The 26,493-nt window shown below is 42.3% G+C and overlaps 1 protein-coding gene across 3 annotated transcripts in view; it reads left to right on the top strand.

Moving 5' to 3' along the window:
• JAZF1 (JAZF zinc finger 1) overlaps positions 1–21,301 on the top strand; it is a 689,301-nt gene extending 668,000 nt beyond the window's left edge. The window contains exon 5 of one of the 3 annotated variants that reach the window (XM_078663493.1): positions 14,999–21,301. In XM_078663493.1, coding sequence (XP_078519619.1) covers positions 14,999–15,172 — 174 coding nt within the window. In that variant the 3' untranslated portion in view covers positions 15,173–21,301. The remainder of the gene's footprint in view (positions 1–14,998) is intronic. The other 2 variants (XM_078663495.1, XM_078663494.1) reach the window with 2 other exon arrangements.
• Positions 21,302–26,493: the final 5,192 nt, after the last annotated feature.

The raw sequence follows: 26,493 nt of genomic DNA, 5'->3' as shown, positions 1-26,493 counted from the left end.
CTAACATAGAGAAAAAATTGAGAAATCAAGAAATAAGGAGGGAAAAGAGAAATATAAATGTGTAAACTGAAGAGGGGAGGAAAGTGTAAACGGGGTAGAGAGAATGGATGATGTCCTGAGAGAAGGAAAACATAGGGAAAATTCAATATAAAAGAAATGACACAAAAAAAATTATGGTTAGGTATGCAAGCACAAAAAAGTGAACAGCCAACGAGTGTTGGTACGTTATGAAGAAATTACTGATCAGAGAAAGCTGCTGAATTCCAACCGTTCGTTGAGACCTTTTGGGGCGGTGGTGCCCAATTTAAAAATCCAAAACAGTTCTCGTTGGAGCAAGTATTTTTTGGGGTCCATGCCCTCCGGTTTTTCAACAACCTCGAGAATGAGGAAGCGTATTTGACTGTTATTGTGATTGGACTGGGTAAAATGGGCTGATACACAAGACTTTAAATTTTTGTTGCGGATGTTACTCCTGTGTTCATTAAGTCTCGTCTTTATTTTCCTTTCAGTTTTCCCTACGTAGGGGAGTCCGCAGGGACATTTCAGGAGATATACCACATTCATGGTGTCGCAGGTGGCATTGGTTTTAAGAGAAATTGGTTTGCCGGAACTGGGATGGTTTATGCAATTCCCTGAAATGATGTTGTGACAGTTTTGGCAATTGTGACAGGGGATGGTTCCTTTGTAAATAGTAGGTTCAACAGTGTGGTGTTTTAAAAGCGATCGTAGATTTTTGGATCTTTGGTATGCAAAGATTGGTGCTTGGTTGAACAAGTTGTTGAAATCAGGTTCCAATTGTAGTATTCGCCAGTGAGTTTTGATGCTTCTTTTAATAAGTTGGCTTTTTGTCGAGAATTTACTGACGAAAACATTGGGTTGATTAGTGGAGCTTGATCTGATTTTTGGTGTGAGTAATGAAGAGCGATCTGTGGAACTTACTCGCGTGTATGCTGATGTGATGATTTGTTGTGGGTATCCCCTCTTAGAAAATTGGTCCATGATATTAGTGCTGTCCTGAACAAACGATTCTTCAGTGGAAGCAATTCTTTTGGCTCTCAATAGTTGTGAGTAGGGTAGATGCTTTTTCAAACTGGGTTGGTGAAAGCTAGAATAATGTAGGTAATTGTTTCGGTCTGTTGGTTTGGTAAAAATGGATGTTTGAATTTGGTTGTCCTTGATAATGATATTAACATCTAGGAAGGATATCCTGGTGTGGTTGATGTGGTGTGTGAATTGAATTCTTTCGTTCACATCGTGGAGAAGCGTGGCTCAGTGGTTAGAGGCGGCAGACCCGGAAGCTGAGATCGGCCGTGGACCAGGGTTCGATTCCCCGCCTCGGCGGGTCTCGGGCTCAAAAATTCCACGGACTCGACAATTCTCGCTCCGGTGCCTACTCGACTCACGGGGTCACACTCTGCGACTCTGGGCAATAGCTTGCTTAATCTCCACTACGGCCCCTCGCGGCGGGATGCCTGGCTTTCACCTTGTGGATACCCTGCCGGGGTATCTCACAGGGGAATACCAGGACGGGTTCCCTAAGCAAGCGCCTTGATGCCTTCGGGTGATACGTGCGCTATATAAGTCGTAATACATTTAATGGCTGTTATCAATTGTTGTTCTGTACCAGTCCAAATTAGAAAAATGTCATCGATGTAACGATAGTAGATTTGAAGGTGGTTTTTCCAATGAGGTACAGTTAGAATGTGTTCGGTTTCATAGCCCTGCATGAAGAGATTGGCGTATGATGGGGCAGCACAATTGCCCATGGCTACTCCTGATAGTTGGCTGTAGAATTTGGTTTGGTACCTGAAATAACTGTGCATTAGAGTGAATTCAATCAGTTCCATAATGAAAACTTGTAGCTCATGTGGTTTGGTGGTTTTGAGTAGTGCCGCTTCTGTCGCTTGGATGCCAAGATTATGGGGAATGGAGGTGTATAATGAATTCACGTCTATGGTACAAAGGAGAACTGGTGTGTTTGGATCAAGCTTGATGAGTGTGAGCTTGGATAGAAAATCGGTGGTGTCTTGAAGATAGCTGGTCATCTGTATCACGGAAGGTTGCAAGTGACGATCAATGTAGGTACCAATGGGTTCATGGATGGAATTGCACGTACTGACAATGGGTCTGAATGGGGGTTTGGTGGGGTGCTTATGAATCTTGGGGATCATGTACAAGTGGGGTATGCTGGGATGGGTTTTGATGAGATAACTGCGGTCTTTAGTAGTAATGGTGCCTGTGGATACTGCTTTATCAACGATGGTTTGGAGGACTGCAGCATATTCTTTGGTGGGGTCCGAGTGTATTTCCACATAAACGTTGGCCTCTGTCAGATGTTTGTTAACGCTATCCAGGTAGAATTGGGTGTCCAAGATAACTAACGAGCCATACATGCAACTGTGCCACATATTTCAAAAGGTATGTCCTCCACCACAAGTACATGTTACACAGTCACCACCACAAGTACATATGACAGTCTCTCAGTCACTCGTACACATATATCCCATTCAAAAACACACATGTTCAAACATCTCCAAAAGCCATGCTTTCACTGACACACACACACATGGCAGCCCTGTCATTGTGCCCCTGGTGAAAGTATTTGTTCAAACCATAGCATCTGGTTTAATGGACATTAGGCTTTAAGTCAATGCAGCTGCATGTGGGGGCACCTGGTAACAATGCGCGAGTTGCTCAGCCTTCAGTAGCTCACAATGATTTTGACTGATCAGAAGTAGCGCTTACTACAGAAAAGGTTGGAGACTGCTGGAACAAAAGATAGACTAGTGCAGAGTCTGCTCAGTAAGCAAGGTCAAAAATCTGTGGCACATTGTCAAAACACAGCATGTTTTATAAGGTTTCGGGAAGAAAAGCTACATACTCAACATGGTGTGAAATCACGTAAAAAGGCTGGATTAACAAACATACATATAAAAGCACCAATCACTATTGAAGCATACACAATACATAAAATAACAAACATTTAGGACCACCTACTTGGCTAAGTTTTAATAAACAAAGTATGAATAAACAAGAGGCGATGACTGTGCATTTCATAACACAAATACTTAAACACGTTTACACAGATGAATGGCTCATTGCAAGAGCCTCAAGTAAAAGGCCTTGCTATTGTTACAGAGACAAGAACATCCCAGGCACAGCTTCCTCGTGAGGAAGGCACATTAATACTATTGTATTTTATCAGCAATCAGACGCAGTGAAGAGAGCTTCCGTTTTGAGCATGCCAAAACATACAGTGGAAAGACTCGTTTTTTGTAAAAAAAAAAAAAAAAAACAATTTACAAAAAAGTGCAAATTGTTTTCTAATTGGATATCAATGTAAGGTTGCTGAGGCCTGGTCTTTGACTGAGGCCTATTTATGCTGCATTAAACACATTTGAATTAAGCTTTTATTTATGCCTATTAAATACACACCTACAATAGCGTGAACCTAGTAAAGAGCACTATACAGGGTTTAAGGCAGTGGTGGCTCCTCTGCTAAGGAGGAGGAGCTTCACCCCACTGCCTCGAAGCAGCAAAAAAAAGGAAAAAATAAAATAATATTAACTAATGTTATTATCATTTTATTTTGTCCTCCTGCTGCCGCAGCTTGCGTGAGTTGGCAGGGCTGGAAAGCAGGGGAGGAGTAGAACAACCCTCCTAAGTGTGCAATGACTGTTTGGTCAGCCTCTCGGGCTGCCCAAAACAGTCATGCACACTTTCCGACCATGCCCACCCCTACAGCCCCTGGTCATGTTATGGCGCTCAGACCAATCACAGCAATGTACTGTAGCATTGTGATTGGCTGCGGGAGCCCTGGTGCTTCCTGCTTCCTGTTTCTCACAGAAAGCCAGGATAAAGGAGAGGGAGCAGCCAGCAGGGAGGTAAGTGATTTTTTTAAAAAGGAGATTCCCTCCACCGACCCTTCACTGCTGCTTCCAGGCAGCAGCCACGGCTGGGTTAAAGGGGAGCATGCAGCCAACAAGTGATAGGAGAGGTAGCTTGATTCTGGGCAAACGTGTAATGTAGTAACAGTTCCTTCATCAAGAGCCAATCCATAGTAGAAGGCAAATCGAACCAGGAAAAAGGGAGCTATGGGATTCAGTCCATTGATTTTATTTGATACAGATGGGCTGTGGGGTACAAATAGGACTTGTAATCAATTGTTTGTTGTTTATTCAGAGAAAGGTTTTAGGTGTTCCACTACCGGTGCTTTAGTTTGGGTCCTTGGACACACAGTTCATTGTGAGCAAAAGTGAAAGTTGTAAGATTTCCTGGATTATACAGTTCTGTCCAACCAAAAGATTCTGTTGATCTGACTGGATGAACACTTAGTGAAGTTATTATTTCCCTAATTAAAAATCTGAACAATATAAGATTATAATAAGAGATCAGACACTAAAAGAGAATCACTTGAGAGTTCTGAATGAAAGGTGAGTCATTGATGCCCAGGTTCTTCTTGGGAGTCTCAACTGCACAGGCACATGTACTAAAGATGCATGCACTAAGCCTGGGATGCCGGCTCAATGCATCCCTCACATGACAGCTCCTCTGCCAACCAACCACACAGTTGTTTGGCAGAGACAGGCAGTTATGTACTAGGTGGGTGAGGTACAGAGGGGTCAGCACACAGTTCATTTATCAAGAGAAGAAGAAATGATGGTCAGGGAATAGCAGAACAGATCAAGGAAGGGATCGAGAAAGGAGAAACAGAGGAACAATAAGAGTATGGGCAAAAAAGGTGGAGATAAGTTGAAGAAAGATAGGAAAATAGAGGAAGAGTGTAAAATCCAATGACAGTACATGGGTGAGCAGGACAAGGGAGAGGGGACAGTGTTGTGCAGCCAGAGAAGGAAACAGGAGAGAGGCAAGTAAGTAAAATATAATTAGTGTTTGCTTAGAAAGTGGACTGTTGTCACTGTAGCTTCTGCCTCAGGGGATAGGCTATGGACTGAAGGACGTGTAGGCGTCTTCATTCCCCAGAGTGAGTTTTATGTCTTCCAGGGCACGTAAGAACTGGTACTAACCCAGGTTGTGAGAAGATGGCACTAGTGAGCAGTGTGTGGAGTAGGCAGTGTGAGGAATTGCCACTTGTGGCCAGAGCAAAGAGCTTGGGCTGGTGGGTGGTGTAAAATGCTGGCACTGCTGGTCAGTACCACAGGTTACAGTGCTGTGGTTTGCAGTGAAGCTTTTCTAAGAATGTTGCTGGAAATGTAACTTTTTTTGTATTTTTTAATGTGTTTGGGAGAAATAACCACCATTAAAGAGAAACCAAAAGAGTTAACCATACAGCCCAATATTTTCAGTCCTCAGTTTCTGCCCCCACTTTGATATTGTGAGAGAATATGGGTTCACTCCAGTATCGTATGCTGACGATACTCAGCTTTTGTTTCCCTTCCATACCCTGAGACCGGCAATTAAACACTCATTTGCCACCGGTATGAGAGCAGTATCTGACTGGATGGCCTCCAATGCAATGTGGGGAAGACGGAGGTCATGCTTTTTGGAGAAGCCCCCCTCTTGTGGTCGCCTGAGTGGTGGCCCCTGGATCTAGGATCTGCTCCCTGTCCTAAGCAGATAGTAAAAACCTTGGGGGTACGGCTTGACCAGGCGTTACTATTAAAGGAACATGTGAATCTGGTAGCGGGAACCTGTTTCAGGACCATTGGGCTCCTGAGGCGTGTGTTCCCGTTCCTAGATGATTGTTACAGGAAACCGCTGGTTCAGACACTGGTTGCCAGTAAATTGGATTACTGCAATGGACTGCTCGTATCTGCCAATGAGGAACAATTGAGCCGTCTGCAGGTGGTCCAGAATACTGCGGCCAGATTAGTTCTTGACGCTCCTCCTAGGTCCTCTTCACGACCCCTTCTGCATAAACTCCATTGGCTGCCCATCCGTCAGCGGATTGAGTTTAAAGTGTGCTGTGTAATCCACAGATGTCTTCATGGATCTGGCCCTAAATATCTGGCTGAATTATTTCGGCTATATATTCCGACCCGCTCGTTGCGCTCTAGCAACCAATTATTGCTTCAGGTCCCTCGTATCAAGAAGGCAAGACAAGGGGGTTGTGCCCTGTCCTACAAGGGCCCTACTCTGTGGAACACTTTGCCCCTCATCCTGAGACAAATTACTAACTTTTATGCCTTCAAGAAATCCCTGAAGACACACCTGTTTCCGGCTGCGTAAGATCTAGGGCACTCTATGACTATGATTTCGATCTGTCATCTTGGAAGATCATAAGCGCGGAGATACCCCTCTAGGGTCGATTCCTGCGCTATAGAAGAACATAAAATAAATAAATAAATAAATACAGTGCTATAATGTGCCTATTAGTATCAAAGCTTCTTTCTTAAAGAAATACACTTTTTTGAATTTTGATGAGACTGTCATATTTTCAGTAAATAGCACGGAAGCCCATTATGGGGTGTGTGTGGCCGTTCACCAGTGGTTTGTGAAGTAACAGTAGATGTTTTACCACTGAGGATAATGTGCTGCCTGGCTAAAAATGTATAAGTTCCCAAAGGCGAGAACTATTGGCTATGCCAATGTTTGTTCTTCTTGAATGTGTCGCTCCCTTGGCACATAAGTTCTTTGCCATCCTCTTGATTATATCCTTCCACTGCTTACATTGAGAAAACTCCTTTTTATTTTTGCGTTCAGCACTCTGCGGGAGTGCATGAGCTTTCTTGTTCTCTGCTCCCCTCAAAACTATTTTCCCTTTCACACCTCCGCCCATGCTTGTTCATTCACTGCTTCTCCCACCACTCTCCTCCCAACTTAGCTTTCTTTCTTTTTACACCCACGGGCCACTCGATGACCAGCCCCCATCCCATTTTGGTTTTCTTATTTTATTTTTGATGTGATTTGATAATGAGCTGCCCCTTTCCCGAAGTGTGTTTTTGTGTGCTTTTTTTTTAATGTACCTCTCCAAGATGGGCATCCACCATCTTGGCACAGTAAATTAAAAAAATAAAATGGGCACAAATACACATCACACTAGAGTCAAACGCCAAAATGGCAGATGCATTATGACATATGCGTGCATGGGGTCACCATAGCAGATCGATGCATACATGCGAAGTGCTAGCCCGTGTAATGATGCATGTATGTGTATACATCATTGCACTGTTTTTTTTTCTTTTGCTGTTTTTTGCCGATGCCGTTCAGCATTAGCATTAACAACTTTTTCATAATTTTCCAATGCTGAACAGTAAGCCGAGACCAGGCGGCTTTGCCAGTAGTTGTTTAATGACCTAAATATGTGCCATAAGAGAACAAACAGAACTATAACTGCAAACGAATGACTGTCTCCGCGTGATACAAGAAGTGAAAGGGAACAATCCAAGCAAACAGAAAACTGAGACAGCCGCTCTTGTAAAACTATGCCGACAGACGGCCTTTTCATCCCGGCCGTGTCAAGTTGCAGACTCTGAGAAACGTCTTGTAATTCCCACACATACTATGTTTATTTCCAATCGATTGTGATGTGCCTAGCATATTAATTTGCAGGTGAAAATCAGAACTTTCACTCCCCTTTTAAGTTGTTGTGAGAAAAACATTTTTAATCAATCAATCAAAGAACTTGTAAAGCGCACTACTTACCCGTGAGGGTCTCAAGGTGCTGAGGAGGGGGGGGCGGGGTATTGGTGCTGCTACTGCTCGAAGTGCCAGGTCTTGAGGAGCCTCCTTAAGGTGAGCAGGTCTTGGGTTTTGCCTCCTTATATCCAATTTCAAAGGCAAGACGAAAACAGGGTTAATTAAAGTTGTTAACTCGCAAGTAAGTGGCACTCCCGTTTCAGCACCGACTAGCACGTACAAGGAAACTTTGCTAGTTTTAGGTAAAGCACTATGCAAAGGCCAACACAAAGGTAAAGCTGGAAACACCATGATCTACAAGTAGCCCAGTAATCGTGCCCTATGCACAATGTTTACACTCCCACGTGACCTTTAATGGAGAAAACAGGATTAGAGGAAAAGGGTTATTATTGTTTCACTGTAATATCTTTGCCTGTGTAAGGATGTTTGCCACTGGTGGCCTCTTCTATGCTGCTTACTTTGTCAAGTGGAATTTGTCTGCAGTTTGTAGATACTGTACTAATGAGCAAGTTACTTCCCTTTGGTGGCGCCTTATCTGGTCGAGACTCTATCTAGCCGCAGATTACTTACCTTAGAATTATCTCCAGGCGTCAGACTGTATCTGGAATCCAGCTAATAGGTGCCGTTGTTCGTATTCACCTGGCATAGCCCGCGCCAGAAGTGATGTGCGCAGTGCCAATAGAGACGTGCTGACATCTGTTTCTTTTTGCGACTTTCCACACCAGAAGCGCGGAGCCACGAAGAACACTGACCACTGGTGTGTGGAACTAGGGCCCTGAAAAGGGAATAATCCTCTACCTAGAAATCTGTTCGCAGAGCGTTGAGGATGGGTAGGCCAATAAGGCATCTGCGGCTAAATAGAGTCTCTACCAGATAATGCGTTACCGAAGGTAAGTAACTTGTTCATCTGATAGAGACCTCTAGCCACAGATTCATTACCTTAGAATAGATACCCAAGTAATACCTCCTCTGAGGAGGATTTGAGAACCTGATTTAGACCAGATAGTTCCTCAGGACCGAACGGGCAAAGTGCCCATCCCTATGGACCTGGCTGTCCAGGCCGTAGTGCTTGGTGAACATATGCAGCAAGGGCCACGTTGCTGCCTGGCAGATGTCCAGGACCAGAATTCTGAGTGCAAATGCAGTGTTCACAGCCTCTGCTCTGGTGGAATGAGCACTTAATCCCTCTGGGGGTTGCTTCTTGGTCAATACATAGCATCTTAATGTCGAGTACAGTCCATTGGGAAATGGTTCCTTTCAGCATGGCCTTTGCTTTCTTAGCTCCGACATAACCCACGAAGTGTTGATTGCCCACCCAGTAAGGTTTTATGTGGTTAAGATACTCCAACTGGTAGAGTCTGTCCTCTTCCTTAGAGGGATGAGGCAGAGCATAAATTGTATGCAAAGTGATGGACTGGCCTATGTGGAACGGGGTGACTACCTTCAGCAAGAAGGATGCTTGAGTCCAAAGGAACAGTTTGTCTGGCAAAAAATGATGTACGGAGGCTGAGATGACAGCCCCTGCAATTCACTGACTCAGGGCTGGCTCTAGGGCGGTGCAACTGGTGCCGCCACATCGGGTGCTGGCTTCCAGGGAGCGCTTTGTGTTGGTAAGGTCAGAGGGGAGCACGGCAAACTGAAATTGCTTGTGGCCTTCCGTGAACTGCAGGTAATGTCTGGGGCAGGCAGAGCAGGAATGTGGACGTATGTGTCCTGCAAGTCCAAAGCTACCATCCAGTCTCCCAGGTCCTGGGCAGATAGAACTTGAGGGAGCAAGCGTGAGCCTTTTGAATTTCTACTTTTTCAGGAAGAAATTGAGAGGGAGCAAGTCTAGTATAGGTCAAAGGCCACCGTCCTTCTTGGGCACCAGAAAGTAGTGGAATAACGACCACAACCTACTTCTACTGCTGGAACCCTTTCCATGGCTCCCTTGGCCAAGAGAGCTGCCACTTACTAGCCTAGTAATGACATGTGGTCCTCCATCAGCCTGTTGCAAATGGGTGGTGTATGTGGAGGGGTAGTTTTCAAAGGGTAGGGAGTAGCCCTTTTGGATAATCTGGAGAACCCAAGGAGATGAATGTTGTCAACCTCCAGGAGAGCATGTGATTGTGTATCCTGCCTCCCACTGGATGCCCATGATGGTCAGAGCGATACAGAAAAGGGGGTGGTGATGAACAGAGTGTCTGAATTAAGCAGACCACTCTTACCCAGTCCAAAGATCAGGGCTTGATCCATCACCGTTATTTATCTCACTGCCCCATCCCAGCTCAGAACCTGGCTATATGCAAATTAGTCTGTCCCTGGCCCAGTGCATCATGGGAACAGGGCAGACCAAACTACCAAGCCAATTCTTCACCAGATGGTCAGAGGGCATGCTAAAGAGGCTGGCTACCTGACCCACAAGGTCTGTGGGTACCATGTCCTCAGCCACGCAGGGGCTGGGTAGCCTGCGGGACGTGGCAGGTGGGCAGATAGAGATGCAGCTGGAAGCCCCTTACACGGCCACAAAAGGAGCGAAAGGCAGACTGGAGTTGGTGAGGGGCAGTGTAAAGGCTCAACGAAGTGGCCGTAGCCCTGCTGTCCTTGAAACTCTTAAGTACTGAGTCTGCTTTGTTTCCAAAGAGAAGGGAACCACTGAAGGGTGTGCACATGAGCCAGGCCAGGTCGTCCCCCGAAAAGCAAGTGGCTCGCAACTAGGCATGGCGTGTAAGGTCCACTGACGATGGGACCGCTCTGCCTGGTGAGTCGGTCATATCCAACCCACAGCAAATGGCAAACTTATCTGCTTCTCTCCCATCGTCAATAGCTTGGTAGAGTATGGCTCGGGCCTCCTCCGAGACTATAGGCAGCAGCTGCACAACCAAGTCCAAGAGCAAATGGGAGTATCAGCCCAAAAGGCATGCGTTGTTCACTGACCGCAGTGCTAGGCTGTTGGAAGAAAACATCTTCTTTCCCAAGGTTGGCGACCGCAGCTAATCTACTGGAGGGAGGCTAAAGCCTGCAAGGAGAATTTATAATCGGGAGCACTATACTATATGCAAGAACGTATGACACATAGAATTGTTAGTGTATTTTGAACGCCCTGAAGAAGCATATGTTTTTCACGAAACACGTGTTGGTTTGGCTGTATTTCCTTGTATCCGTTGAAGAAGAATTTTGTATCAAGTTGATGACTGAACACAATGAAGAGGAACTCTGTGAACATGCAAGCAACACATTTGAACAATGTATATGTTCAATGAACTACTTCAGTAGAAATTTGTATTTTTCTCAGTGCATGGTTCAATTCTTTCCCAAGGTATTCAGTCTCTTGGATTCCCTGTCTGTTGGAGTGGTAGGGAATGTGCCAGGATTTACTCTGGATTCTGAAGTGAAGGCGTGGACCACTAAGCTCTCTGGCATGGGGTGCTGGGTGAGGGGCAAAGAAGGTGGGCAACTGTCCTATTCACAGGAGCCCTTGTGCAGGGCTTGGACCAGGCCCTGGCTAGTACGCCCATGAGGACTTCGTTAAACAGGAGAAGCGCTTCGGATGGGGTCACTCCCAGCTGAAGCACCTCCGTCAAGATATCCGTCTTGACAGCCACTGAGGGCAGCTGAAGGTCCAGGACCACTGCCGCCCTCCTCACCACCATAGCAAATGAGGCTCCCTCCTCGGTAGCCACGGTAGGAGAAGAGACCAAAAGCCAGTATCTGGGGAGGTGTCCAGACCACTGGCATCAACCAAATCCAGACACCAGAGGGCAAATTTACAAGGGCATTACACCACCAGAATGTCTCTTTTCCCGACATTACGGTGGCACAATGCTTTGCTCCAAATGTACAAAGCGGCATTAATCCACTTTGCAGTGGCTTAACGCTGCTTTGTATATATCGTCCCCTTTCACGCAGATATCTGCAAGAAAGAGGCGTGCACTCGGTGTTGCTGTAGGCATTCCACCGCAACATCCATTGCTTTTTGATGCTGCCCCAGATTTACAAAGTTCTGTAAATCTGAGGCAGCGCCAAAAACGAATGCCACTGAATAGCAGGCATTAGATTTGCGCAACAAGGAAAAACTCTTTTATTTCTCATTATTGCTCTTTCTATGTGTATTGCATTCTGTAGTACACAAAGGAAGAGCAAATTGCCTTTAAAGATTGTTTATGTGCTGGATTGTTTATGTGCCGGAAGGCCCTTCCTGCACATAAACAATCATCCCTGTAACACAGACACACTTGCACCATGGTAGGCAACTTTTTTAAGTGCCAGTGCAAGGGAAAACACAGTGGCATGCCGTATTCTTGTAAATACGGCGCTTCCTTGCGTTTTTAAAATGACGCTGCACTGCCAAATTGCATGCAGTGCCACGCTGCGCCATTTCCTTGTAAATATCGCCCCCCAGGTGTCTTCGGTGACATATAAGGGGTGGTATTCATCACAGTCCAATGGCACCCCCCAATCATCCCCAAGTCTTAGCCCATAGAAATAGGACACAGGCTCCGGCCTGGAAGGAATATGTTCAGGCGGTGCCGAAATCGGTCGCCGCCCAGGCGGCGCAGTGTCGGGGAAGAGTATTGGGCGGTGCTGTGGGTGGATGCCCCGATGCCAGGCACTTCAGCAATGGGGTCGGCGCCAGGGAAGATCGAGGTGGCTTCACTGGCATTGGTCCGGATCCATCCATGGATTCAAGGGACCCGACTGGCACCCACGGTGACCCTACCAGCATAAGACCATTAGGTGCCCATATCGAACCCAAGAAGCCCAAGTGGGGCACCAGAGGGGACGGGCAAACCACATATGAGTTGCATTGCCTCATAAAACTCATGGAGTTGGGCGGGAGTCGCTCCAGGTCCAGTAAACTCAAGGAAGCACGGAGATGGCCCTGGCCCAGGCTCAACTGCGGAGCCAGGCTTTGAATGTCGACGTTCCCTTATCTCGCCAGATGACATTGACTGATGGGGCAAAGTTGAAGACCTCTTGTTGTTCTTGTGAGACTTGCCCGGACGACTTCAACGCCGAGCGCTTGGAATGGCCCGCGACCCATCCCAGGTCTTTCCTTGGGACAGGGATTGAGACTATTGCAGCATTGTGCGTCAAGCAGCTAGGAGTTTGAGGAACTGCTCCCTCAATCGACTCGGGTCTTGGCGTCGTGGTCTTGCTCGAGGCACTAAAGGCAGACGAGGTGTGGATCTATCACCAACATTTGCCGGTGACAGGCGCCACAGGATTTGAAACCAGCCTTCCTCGTGGATATCCCTGCCACGCCAGAAGACAATGTCTCAAAAATCTTTGACAAAATGGCAGAATAAAGGTCAGCCAAAAAGAGACTAAGGGTAGCTCTTCTGGCATGGAAAGAAAAGAACTGACATCAGTGCACTGGGGTGGTGCCTACATAAGCATCACGCACGTCATTTCAGCCACGGACAATGCCACATGGAGCCAAACAATGCCACCTACCGGCGCACAGGAGTACTGCTCATAAAAAAAATTGCAAATCCAGTCTGACGCCAAGGGATATTTCTGAGGTAAGTAATCTGAAGCTAGAAATCTCTATCAGATACTACACGAAGGGCCTGGTTTATTAAGGTAAACTTACACTTTTGTGGAAGTTTACTACTTTTTGGTATTCACAAACTACATGCAGAGTTTTAAGACTCTGCACTCTGTATACTTTTATGTGCAAAGTTCTACACCCAGACTGCGGAGTCTCCGGGTAAGGAAAACTCAGCACGCATAAGTATAGGGAGTGCAGAGTCCTAAAACTACCCATGTAGTTTGTGAATCCAAAAAGTAGTAGACTTACACAAAAGTGAAAGCTTACCTTTGTGAACCAGGTTCTTAAGCTTTTGTGAAGCTCACTGTTACCCAAGTATGTGTTAGCGCTGTAGTAATCCCAATCAGACAGAAAAAGTGAAAGAGCCATTACCATGAACATTTAGGAAATAGCTACGTTTAAAGACCCTATCTGAACGAGAGGTGATTTATTTTGCCTCTTAAACCTAAGTGCAGCTGGTTCCATTCTTTTGTCGGAGTTGCAAATAGATTGGCCCCCTGTCCTACACTTTTTAAAGCTTGAGACTCTAGCTAAATACGTTGTAGAAGAGTGACAATTTCTGTGTGGATGGTAATGGCCAAAGTTTTGCTTGTAAATGTGTTGGGCATTGTTCCAGTAGGCCCCAGATCGTGATGTCTAAGCTTCTGAAAGTGACCCCTTTTTCACCGAGGAGCTGGTACAGCACCCTTAAAACCACGGACATGGGTCCTTCTGGGTTAGGTTAGAATGGTCTGAATCGCTAGATTTTAGAGCAACTGCAATTTTGCCAGTAAATCATTGGAGGTCCCAACGAATAGTGCATTACAAAAGTTCAGTCTTACACGGATAGTCACTTGAATCACAATTCTTCAACAAGCACCAGATAAGCGGACACATTTTAGTGAGTATCCTCCAATAATAGAAACAAGTGGAGATATCTTGCTTAATATGTGATTCACGAGAAAGGGAGTTATCAACTAAGACCCCCAGATGTTTAGCCTCCTTAACCACGCTGGGCGATGTTCTAAGACGTGAATGCCGCCAATCCATAGATGCCAGATGCTTATGTTTTACTGTGCCCATCCTTCTAAGTGAATGCTAGCCCTTAGTTATATAACGTAAAATACCCTGGGATGGAGGTGGTTCGTTAAGGTTACTGTAAGCAGAAGCCTTATGGCCCCACTTCAGGTAGCCACTAGAGGGTGCCTCAAAGAGTATGTTAGCGGATTGGGAACAGCTGAACAGAAACATATAAGGAAGCAGTATTGATGATGGTAGATTAGAGTTATTTTGGAATGTTCAATAAGTGGAGTTTATCTTCAGAACATCATATGGTGACGAGGGTAGTAGACAGTACCAAGTGATTCTCCAAGTCCTTGAGCCTGAATGTCTATTTACAGTTTATTCTTAGGAAGAATTGTTTTCATTTATTTATTTTAGAGTTTTATAAAGTCCTATACCCTTCACTTTGCTGCGTTCTGGTGTTTTGTGTTTTTGACATTGTTTCTCCTCTGCTACATTGTAACATAGTGGTATTCTTGAAGAGGGCAATCAGAGAATACTAGCTATCAAAGCATAGACTGGTTTTCTCTAAATTGTTCAAACTGAACTAATGAAATTTTACGCCAGATTTAAAAATCCTTGGCTTGCTATCTCATTTAAAGTGATGGGCCCATCTGAGCTATTGGCTGGATTCATTTGAACTATAAGTTGGTGTTACTTAGGGAAAGTGAAAATTTGGCATTCTGTTTATGTCCCGCGTCTGTGGTCAATTCAGAAACCAAGTGAAATTGATTATTACCTACTGCACTTTTTTTAAATGCTACAAATGTAAAATATTTTGATATGTAGCACTTTATTTATTTTTTATGTCTTTATCACCTACAGAACGTCAATGGCATTAAGTACCATGCCAAGAATGGCCACAGAACACAAATCCGCGTCCGCAAACCCTTCAAGTGTCGTTGTGGAAAGAGTTACAAGACCTCTCAGGGCCTGCGACACCATACAATCAATTTTCACCCTCCCGTGTCTGCTGAGATCATCAGGAAGATGCAGTGATGGAGAGCTGGTCCAACTGTGCCAAGGAATCCTCACCAGCAGCTGCTGATTTAGAAAACAGCCACCTTTTGTTTTCTTCAGGGGAAGCATTCAGCTCCCCTATCCACGACTTTAGACGCATGCTTAAAACAAGTTTCAGTCATTTTTGGAATGATGTATCTTTGTAGAGCTCATGATTTTGTACATTTGCACATGCTAATCACATCATACCCATTTTCGTTACTATAAAAAAAGGTGCTAAAGAAATACAAAAAAATAGCTATATAGTTTTCAAAACCCATTTTCACCACAAACGCTGAGAATTGGTGCACAATTCATTTTATTTAGTTTTGATGTGGCAGCCGACCAGAGGACAGACGTCCTTGAAAGAAGTCATAAGCGATTCACAAATATTCCCCTCCCCATATCCTCCATTGTCAGCCTGTTTAACATGCCTTACGATATAGGAGCTCCGATGTGGTAAGTCCTAGGTATTACAAATATAAAATAAGAAAGGATGTTTAACATAATATGCTAAAATATTTTCATACATAAATAACATACATAAAGAGGATGTGTGCTTACTGTTTTATATTATCTTGCAAATTATTTTTTGCCTGTTGAAATGCTGGAATATCTTACCATTGACCTATCTACAAAGAAAGTAATTGGTTACTTCAGTGTTACGAATGTCGACATTTTTATTCTGTAACTGAATTATGGTCACTCTACGCTTTATGCCCAAAAATAGTTTTGAGGACCAAGCGCTCAGTAACTAATTACAAATGTACCAACCCATGTAAAAGTGGGATACGTTTATTCAATTCCACTTCAGTGCAAAGTTAGGTATCGCTATCCATTCCATGTGTGCGTGAAGCGTAACTCCCTATCTTAATGTGGAGTTTTGAAGCACTTTGTAGTTCTCTATTGCCAACAGGTTTCACGATGTATCTAATGCCAATACATTATGATAACTGTACTAGGTTGTTTTGGGGCGTCGCAAAATGATTTAAAAAGCTTGGTTCAAGAAGTATTGTTACTTGGGCTAAAGGGCATCTCTTTACTAACTTGACTTTTGAGTCACATAAGGTAAAAGATGAAAAGACCTAGATTTCGCACTCAATACACTTTTTAGGCTGTGTTTACAATCAAATGCGCTCTACTGGCTAGAGCAGAACAAGTCTCCTCTTCTATGCCTTAGAATGACCCTTTCCCTTTCTTCCTACTGCCCCCACATTTATTTGAAGGACGGAAAAACGGGGGTAAAATAAAGGATGTTGTCAAGGGATAACGTTTGAACCCTATTTTCAATGCAAAATTAATTTCTAGTTGTAAACACAGCTTAAAAGAGCAAAGTGAGTTTTGTCAATTTAAGAAAGAGGGCTCTGATCCTGGCGGAATCAGTGCTCAAGATAGTAAAATGACAGGTACGCAGAGAGATGCCCTTTAATAGATGTTCTATTGACTATTCATTTGTGTCTATTGGATGTTTTTTTCTGCCGCACAAATATGTGGACTTTTCTTTCAATTTGTTTGTTCTGTAGCAGTTTGCTGCACAGTTAATGTTCTTTGCTTCACCAGGCAAATAACTTTGCCATATGAGCCTAACTGAAGACAAACATGGTAGGTGTAACAGGATGTTAAGCAGTATCTTACAGGTGAATTGTCAAAGCTAGTTATGTATGGCTGTTGTGAAAAATAGTACCTTCCGTTTTCTTGTATGCCAGCTATGCATAGTTACCCAAAGTACTGGAAATCCAAGAAACGTGATCGTCTGTGTAAAAATTGGCAAAATTGATTGTGATCCACAAGCTTAAAACTTCTAATACCCTCCAAATCACTACTATACATTTCTCAAAATCTCAGCATTTTGATTTAGCAAACATAGAAGGATGAGAGAAAAAACTCCCCATTTTGTCCTCCACTTTCCAGGCATAAATTTAGTTTTTCTCAAATTTACTTTAGTTTCTGTGATCCATCAAGGAGAAATTTCCCTAAGGTTCCACTACATTTTTGTGGTACGGTACAGTGGTGCAGGCTGAACAGACTAGTTGTCCAGCTTAGGAGAAGAGCAGCAAAACTGTTCACATGTCTTTCTTACTTATGGGGATTGAGTCCAGAAGCCTACAGACAATAGTACCATCCAGTCATATGACCACCCCAAAACACAGACCCCTGGACTATTAAAACTTAGGCCAGCTGTTCATTTTTCTCACTGTATGAGTGCAGCTCTTGTACTCAGCATAAGGTTAGTTTAGTTCTTGTGCCAAAGAGCTGACACGATGAAAGTTCATCAGAAAGGTTGAGATGTTTTTAAATTAGTTTTTCCAAATAGACTGATCTCCAAAGACCCTGTTGGCATGCTTACAAGATGTACTACATGAAGGTACAGCAGTTCTGAAAGCTCTCTTGTCGTACTACCATTGAACTCATTGTCTAAGTCATTCAGCAACCAGTTTGCAAAACAAGAGGACAGTGGACCCACTCTTTTTCACACAGTTGTTCTGTTTTCTGTACTGATAAGCTCGAGATTTTCAGACCACGTAGAACTTCTGAACCTTTTTCTAAATGTTTCAGTTATTTGTGCAGAAGTTCACACATTGTAGATTTACCACTGTTTGTGGAATACGATCATTAAAGAACCATTCATACAGTTAGCAATTTTTGCCACCCAAAATCCTAGCATGGAGGTCTTTCAAGCCATGCGCCAATTCTCACAGCATCAAAGCCTCTGATTCCTCTTTTGATATCTAACTACACATTGTGCAGGCTTCACCAAGTGCTTTACGGATTACATACCTCATCCTGGATTTAATTATCCAGTTTGCTCAATGCTCTTTCAGATGCCTTGGACCATTATTTGGGCAAGGACACCCACAAATGGGCTGTCCTTAGCATATATTTGCACAAAGTGAAATAATGGACAGCGTTAAATTAATTGAAAGACATACTATACTCTATCTTCTTCCTAATCAAGTTGGATCAACATCAGCCTGTTTGCTTTGTGAATCATGAAGAGCAACCTCTTTGGGAATAATTAATTCCAGCAATTATTAAGTCCGTTAACTAACAGGACAGAGGGGTACACAAGAAAGAGCCAGGCAGTTTGTGGCCCATTGTGCCTTTTTCCCCTAAAAGTATGGATGGCTACATAGTTGGCTGTGAACACCTGGAAGATTGTTCACTCTGGGAGATGTTTCAGTCAGGATGCCTACCCAATTGTGTGACGGAAACTACTCTGTTTAACAGTTTGGGTGATATACTTAGATACAAGTTTGTTGGGCAAGCAGATGTGGTGACTTATTGAATATTTTGGTACATAACCATAGTGCAGGAGTTAAGTATGAGTAGTGCTAGGTGACACTTCTCCAAACACATTGGATTTTTAAATTCCTAAGCAACTGAAAAAGTAATGACCGGTAAGATATTATTCTGATCCCTTAATGAAAGTGAATTTTGGTGCCACTCCCCCAAAATTCACACCACACACCCACGGAACTCCGTCATCTTCATTAGGTTTATGATTCTGCATTGCCAAATCCTACAGTTGGATAACTAGTATTGACACCATTACGGCGATGATACCCAACTTTATTCTATTGGGTTCACCAACTGAGTGTGGTACCAACTGTCTGTCAGTAGAAATAGATACTGAACTATGATGTCTACCTCTTTGCACAGTCCATATTTTTGGAGAACGCAACTGTTTATGATCTGTGGTATGCTCCTTGCCCATGGCTCATCTGAATTGCCTGCAGTGCTGTCTATATCTCACCACAGCTATATTCAAGTCCAGACTTTAATTTATTCAGAAAGCCTCTTTTCCCTTGATCTCAGGCAAGGGTAGAGTATATTGCCCTATCAATTAGGTGCTGTATCGTCTCCCTATGAGATTTATGGTCCATGCACCATTCCACATACTCAACAGCAACTGCCCTTTAATTAATGCCTGTGTGTAATCAGTGCAAAACCCAGAAACTTGCTTTTAGTTTATTCAAAATTGTTGGCTTCGTCCAATGTTTATTACAAAAGTTCAACATTTACTGTTTAAATACAACTCACTTCAATATTTAAAGAGAAAGTTTGTTTTCACAGATAGAATGCTATAAGCCCCATAGAAGTGCAGTTCTAGGGTGCCATTCATTTGCTAGGCATTCGAGGTCTGGCTTTTCTGGCATTCTGAAGCAATTAATGATCATGTTTCCAAGAATTTAGTAGTTCACAATAATCCAAAAAGTAACAAGGTTGTTCAAAGTAGTGGAATCACTGATTCTGTGCAGCAAAAGAGAGGCCCATCTCTCTCTAGTCTCAGTTTAATATCAGCAGTCAAGCCCTGGGTGAGATGTATGGACTACTTTCATCACAACTTTGATCTAATCAGTCGCGATGAAGAGGCAATCCTACTTCTCTCCATGATGATTTGAGACTTCTAACTATCCAAGAAAATAAGGCATGCCTTCTCTTTCTCAACAAGATAGTTTAAACTTTCTGCCTGAAGTAGTTGATATTTCTACTAGTCTTTTTGCTCTCAGTTGTAAGTGAAGCGAATATACATCAGTGTTATGTTGTATTGTCTGAATAGCTGTGGGCTATAAACTACACAGTGCCACTTAACTACGCAGACCAGGGCTCATTTCATGGGACAAAAAAATCAGTTTCCCAGAGGGAGCCTCTGCTTGGTAGATCTGCAAATTTGTAACACATTTAATTCATCTTACATCTGGGGAAACTATGTTCAGAATTTTTTGCCTATGCTTGTCAGACTTTGCTCTTAAACCTCTTTGCCAAAAGCTTATTATTAACACACATTATGTAGCCACACATTTGCCTGATCCTGTTGCATATAATGTTACTTATGCTTTGGGAATTTTGGGCAAAAATATAAAATGTACTACTAACTTTTGTTTTTTCAAAATCTTTGGCATGGAAAGAACTAGCAACCAACTCCACTTTGTTTAGTTTCCTAGCCCACTATTAGGGGGATTATACTTCACAGTGCTCGAAACCCATTGCCACAACTGTGATAATTCATTAGGGGTATACAGCTAAGTGTTAACAGACTTAGGGTTCCAGAAAGAGAGATTGAAGTGTTCTGCATACACAACTCTTTCATATTTTGCAAAATGCTCAGATGAATAATCATGTTTCCAGATCCTCAACATTGCATCAAAAAATCTGGTAACATGTTAAGAGATTCAGCATTAGAAGTATGTACTTGGTGAGTTTCAAACATAAAACAAATGCCGCCATGCCTTGAGCATTCGTTCATCACAAGTGCTATTGTTTCAAGAGTTTACCTACTGCCTACTTATGGGTAGAAACTGTATGTGTGTCACGAGAAAGCAGAGGTTCCAAAAATAAAGCATGACTCCCATTATGTTACCGTTTACTGAGCTGTAAGCCACAAGCCCTTCTCGCTCATCTCAGGGCCACCTCCAGCATGCCCTGATAGCCCCAAAGGGTGTAAAGAAAAGCACACAAATGAGGAGCAGCTTGTACAGCAAAACTTTGAAAACTTTCCATCCCTGTTCATGCACTTAGGGATCTTATTTGTTGCATGGTAGGTTTGCAGCCTGTTCCACAAACACCAATGCCATTTAGTCTGCTGTGAGTGCCTGTGGTTTGTAATACAATGTTGCTGGTTGAGTTTTAGGAATGATCCAGACATGAGATTGAGTTGGCTGGTGCATAAAATACCCTATTTGGCCGTTTCCTCTCTGCTAGAGATTTGGCGGCAATTCAGAACAGCATTTATCTCTATTGGCTCTGTTCCTGCTAGCGCATGAAACAGCAGGCAGGATAAGTTAGTTCAACAGCTAAACAGTCATTAAATAATGTCATTGTTGCATGTAAATTCTTTTCAAATATAAACCTGCAATTCCAGTTTCTATTTACCTATTCTTCGTGACAGTATTATTAAACAGGTAAGGATGGGACTATTTTGTTATACTGTGTATAGTGAATGTATTGTACTGTGTCAGTGAAAAAGTGTGCTTTAAATTATATTTTCATATGTTTTGTTGGAGGGAAGTGCATTAAGTATGAGGGTGACAGCTGAAGGCAACTTAATGAATCAAAACTCCTGTAAATAATGCTGCTTATAGATGTAAATCAACATAAAAATAAACAGCCTCTGACTTATCACAAACATTAACGTCTCCATTTTGTTTTGCACAACCTTACCAATGATGTATCCTTTGATAAACAGGTCGCAATATTAAAAGAAGCAACTAAATGAGGTCAAACTACTGGGTTTGTGCCTTCTTTCAGATATCTGTATTATGTTGTTTAACTAGAATATAAGCGTTTAAAAGAAAGTAACCTAAAATGTGACCGACGCTTTTCAAAAACAAAAAAGATATGCCGAGTTTGTAAAACTTTATATCTTAGTCTTTCCACCACTACCTGGTTCATTAGCACTCTAACTGCACCCTTCCTACAAATGTAATTTTCAGTTTAACTGGCAAACTAGTAAACTTGCAGATTTCCTTTACTTATACTCTACAAAAGGCAGGTGCGTAGTTTTTTCCACCTGTAAAGTTTTGCAACAATAAAATTGCCAAGTTTGTCATATTCACCCCCCTCCCCCCATATATCTTTTTCTGCTTTTCTGAGTTACATTTTCCCTTGAGGAGACAGGGGCTGAAACTGGAGGCAACACTCTTAGTGAAAGTAAATACGCATGAACGTTTTTTCAACACAGAAATATTTTTGTTGCAACTTTACATTTGTTTTGTTAATTGCATATTTTGGAGCCTTTTGTCCCAGAACAAACATAACTTAGCATTGCAAAACATTGGTGAGTATTCACAAGCTGCATTTTGTAATACGTTTAGTAGTATTACAATAGTAATGCTAAAGTACTACAAAATTATATTCACAAACCTACAAGTGTAAATCTCCTCTCCTATCTTTTCTATGTTGAGATCCTCATACATGTAAGTTTACCACTTAGGGGTCGATTTGGATGTAGTCAGGAAAGGCTCCGAACGGCATACGATTCGGTCGAATCCGACTCAGAAGCCTTGTTTTCGACCGAATCGGTCACCTTTCTGCACGACCTTGTACGATGCAAGGGAGCCGTGGGGTGTCAAAATCGGTTCCGAATTGGATTCAGGCAGCCCGAGTTATTCAGAGCCGAACCGAACAGCCCAATGGAGATGGTTTCCGAACGAGCGAGTACGATGACCAATTCGGACAGCCATTCTGAATCGGTTTGGCCGAGACAAAACGGCTGTGGGAATCTGACTTCGGGGCCCGTAGCAGGCCCCTGCCACCCATAGGTCTGTGGAAGGGGCCCGTGGGGGTACCCAAGAGACCCCCTTTCTCAACCATGCACAGCGTGGCAGTCACCATGTGGTGCCAGCTACTGTGTGGGAGGTTTCCCCACCCCTTTTTTCGATGGGACCCTTTGTTCTCAGAAAGTACACATGCCCCCATTGAAGTCAATGGGAGTCCGACCGAACAAAATCCGTAAGCATCCGGCCATATCGTAATTGGTCTGTAGGACTCCCCAAATTCTAATTTTCCAGAAAGCATTCCTAACTTGATTCAGTGGGAATGCTTTCCTGACGACATCGGAATCTGCCCCTTAGTACTAAATGTGGGAGGGAATGTGGGAGGGACTGGGGGAGTGGCTTACTACTAAATGAGAATGGTTAGGGAGGGACAAGCACCCACCCACAAAAGAGTAAGCCAATTGCTATTCACAAACTGCACTTCTAAAGTTACGAGAGCCACAAAGGGACCGAAAATGGTCAGAGCTGGGGTATGTCCATAACCACACATCCACTGGTAGTGCAACATCTTCCCATAGAAAATAATGGCGGTAGGGACTTAAAATAAAACCCCATTGGAGATAATGATAAATTCAGTTAGTTGAAGATTAAATACATATAATGTAATGTAGAAAACAAGTAAAAATAAAAGGTTTATTATCTTATTATAAAATATTTTAATAACCTTTTTAAATTTATAAATACATGTAAGAATAAGATGTATTGAAATATATTTACATTACTTTTAATTATTGCTATACTTCACTTTCAATAATTATTCATAAATCTTTTTTTTAAACTTTTGGTGGAAATGTATATTTTAATGTAAACTTCAGAAAATAATTTAATTTAACTTAATATATTTAATTCATTCAAAATTGGAATTCAAAATTAAGTTAATAGTGATGCAGTAGTTTTAATTTTGTTGTACATTTAAAATAAATACATGGAATTTACATTATTATTAACATAAAAATATTTGAACTAATTATTTTGAGTTAAATAAACATTTATTTTATGTTCCCATTGGTAAACCTGAAAGTAGGGGTGGAAAACGCACTATGTTATAGAATAGGTAAAATTTAAAAAGTTTATTAAACTTAATAGATTAGTAAACATATTTCATGTTAAATATGAATGTGAAATAATTGTATATATTTATTTTAAATAAAGAATAACATTTAAGAAAATGTTAAAGCACTATTAACTTAATTTTGAAATATATCAATTGAAAAAATCTTAAGTTTAAATTAAAAAATAAATTCCCACCCAAAGTAAAAATATTATTCATTAGTAATTAAAATTTACTTTAATGATATTTTAATTAAAAAAGGCATATTAATTGTTAAATAGTTATCAAAAGGTTATAAATAAATATGAAGTATTTTTAGTTTCTTTAACATTACATTTGATGTATTTATATTTTTAACTAAATAATGTATTTTAATTTAACATGATTTCCCATGGGGTTTTATTTTATATTTCTACCTCAGTTACTTTCTATGGGAGGGTGATGCATTATCAGTGATTGGCCAAGTGTGGTGATGGACTTACTACCGTTTCTTTTTGGCAGTAATAATTTGCACTTGTAAATTTGTCTCCACCCCCTTTTTCAGGGGGTAGATACGGGTAGGTCTACACTTTTGAGTTATTTTATACTGAATAGCCAAAAGTAGTGAAGTTACAAAAAAGTGTAACTAAATCATGCGTTTTAATGTGAGCAATAACTTGGAGTTCAAAACAGGTAGGAGTTAGTCCTTGCTGATATTCTTTACTTCACGTTAAATCTTAACATTGCTTCTGGAATGCAACTTTCCTTAAAGAACAGCTGCTTTTGTAATTGTTTAGATTGGTGTACACAGTATTAGCACCAGCCTAATTTGTTGTGGGCTGCAGAAAGTTGGAATTGGAAAATTACAGTGGTCCCTCCCACAAAAGTATTAGTAGTAGTATTTAGAAGCCCGGGTCTGGTGGCTTAGTGGACTAATGTGTCCACTATAGGGGGCTGGCTGTGTTTGACCTCATGGTCACAGGTTCAGTTCCTGGTGGGTTCACTCAGCCTTTCATCCTTCTGAGGTCAATAAAATGAATACCATTGAGTTGGGTAGCAATAAACATCTGTTGTTCAGCACCAAGATGCCCACGGGTGAACGTTCACTTTACAAATAAATGTTATGTTAGTATTTAGAAAGAGAACCTTGCAGTTTAACTCGTCATGAAAAACACATCAACATACATAATAATGCATCTCATTGGTTTTTATATTGAAAGATAAAAAGTGAAAGGAGAAAGCGTAATAAGTGAGTGCAGTGTTTGAGTATTGAGGGACCAGTGTGCCTGACTGAGTGCAGGGTGTAATGTGCCTGACGAGAAGGTTTCAGTGTGTAGCGTGAATTTAGGGTGAGCTGCAATAGTATTGCCTATTATGATTTGCTTTGTGTGAGTGCCTGACAGTCGTTTTGTCAAACATGCAACTCTTTCTGTGTGTGTTTTGAGTCTTGCAGATGTTTTATCCAACACTACCAGGCAATGTTAGAGTGAAATTTGGTGGGGAAGGGTAGGTGGGAAGTGTTATTTGGTATACCATTCAGTTTATTTATTGTTTCAGCTAACAGTCTTACAATATTTTAAAAAAATGTGCACTTTAACAACAACAAGAGCACTGCAATCTCTCAATATATTCATTGGAAAAATTAAGATACAAGTATGGTAAAATGCAAAAAATGTGTCTTTTTTTCAGATGGCGTACAACCTAAGAAAAAGAGCATGTTTAATTCTTCAAATATAGTTAAGTGCGAGTGCAGTGGATCAGGTGCACATTACCATCAGAGGCAACATTCTAAATAAGAGATGAACATATGCATCGCTATCAATTTTAAAAAGACCATAGGGAACAGTTGGTAATTATCTTCTTTTCATTTGTTAACAATCTGCTAACCCACCTAGGGAGCAAAAGTGCAGAGCATAAAAATAGTGCAACATTCTGCAACTTGTGCATAACATAATAGTGTGTTCCATTATGGGAAACAACCAAGTTCATAGAGTCTACCTACTTAAAAATAATCCTAGAGTGGAGGGCAATTCTCTCAGGCAGGGCCACGTAACCCATAAATATGACGCTACGGAGGTGACCACACTCATGTCATCTTATTTAATACATAACGCCATTGCGGATTTAACACATCTGACCCCATAGTAATATACCATTCCTTCAGTATGCGAACGTGTGCGGTGGGTCGTTTTTTGAGAATTGAATTCTGTTTGCAATGTGAGTCAAGGGACCACAATTGGGTTGGCGTCGCTCCAAGATTTATACTCTATTTGTGGCATTTAATTGAGAGTTATCAGACTGAAAGGGCTATGGAGGGTGGGGCTTACTCTAAGAGGTGTCCTCACTGCCTGGGGGATTATTTTACAGTAGGTGTGATGAGTCTGGGTTTGCCACAGGGAGCGCCTTTATTTTACTTTCTGCAGTTAGCTTATTATTAGTTATCAGAATAGAGATAGTGGTGCAACTAGGCAGGAATCAGTGTCCTTACTAGTATCTTTGCCAGAGCGCCTCTGGGTAGGTGTGCGTACTATGCACACCACGGTGCTATGATTAAGATTTTGTCCTGATAAACCTTTATGAACGGTTCTATAATATTTTATCTTGAATAGCAGTGCTGCTGTGAGCACATTAATAAACAAATTACTTACCTTCAGTAACGTAATATTGGGTTGAGACAACATCTAGCTGCAAATTCCTTACTTTTGAATTTCCCAGGTGGCAGAATGGTTTCGGAAACGTGTTGCATGAGCAGTACCCCTGCGCTTCATCAGGTGGCTCCATTCGGTTCTGCGTGGCGTCGCTGCCACTGGATGTGATGCTGTAGTCACCCATATAGGCGCCACCATGTGCTACTGCAGAGCCCGCACAAGCCATCTGGCATGATTTATCAACAGGAAGCAGGAGGCCATGAGTCCCACCAGCCTCAGAGTCAAGCTCACCGAAATCCAAGATAGATTCTGACACATCAGTATCATAACCTGAATATCCTGGACTCCCTGTCCAAGAGGATAAGC

Source organism: Lissotriton helveticus, chromosome 10 (assembly GCF_964261635.1).
Source record: "Lissotriton helveticus chromosome 10, aLisHel1.1, whole genome shotgun sequence".
NCBI classification, from domain to species: domain Eukaryota; kingdom Metazoa; phylum Chordata; class Amphibia; order Caudata; family Salamandridae; genus Lissotriton; species Lissotriton helveticus.
Note: the sequence above shows the minus strand (reverse complement) of the source record. Positions and strands in the feature narration are given on the sequence as shown.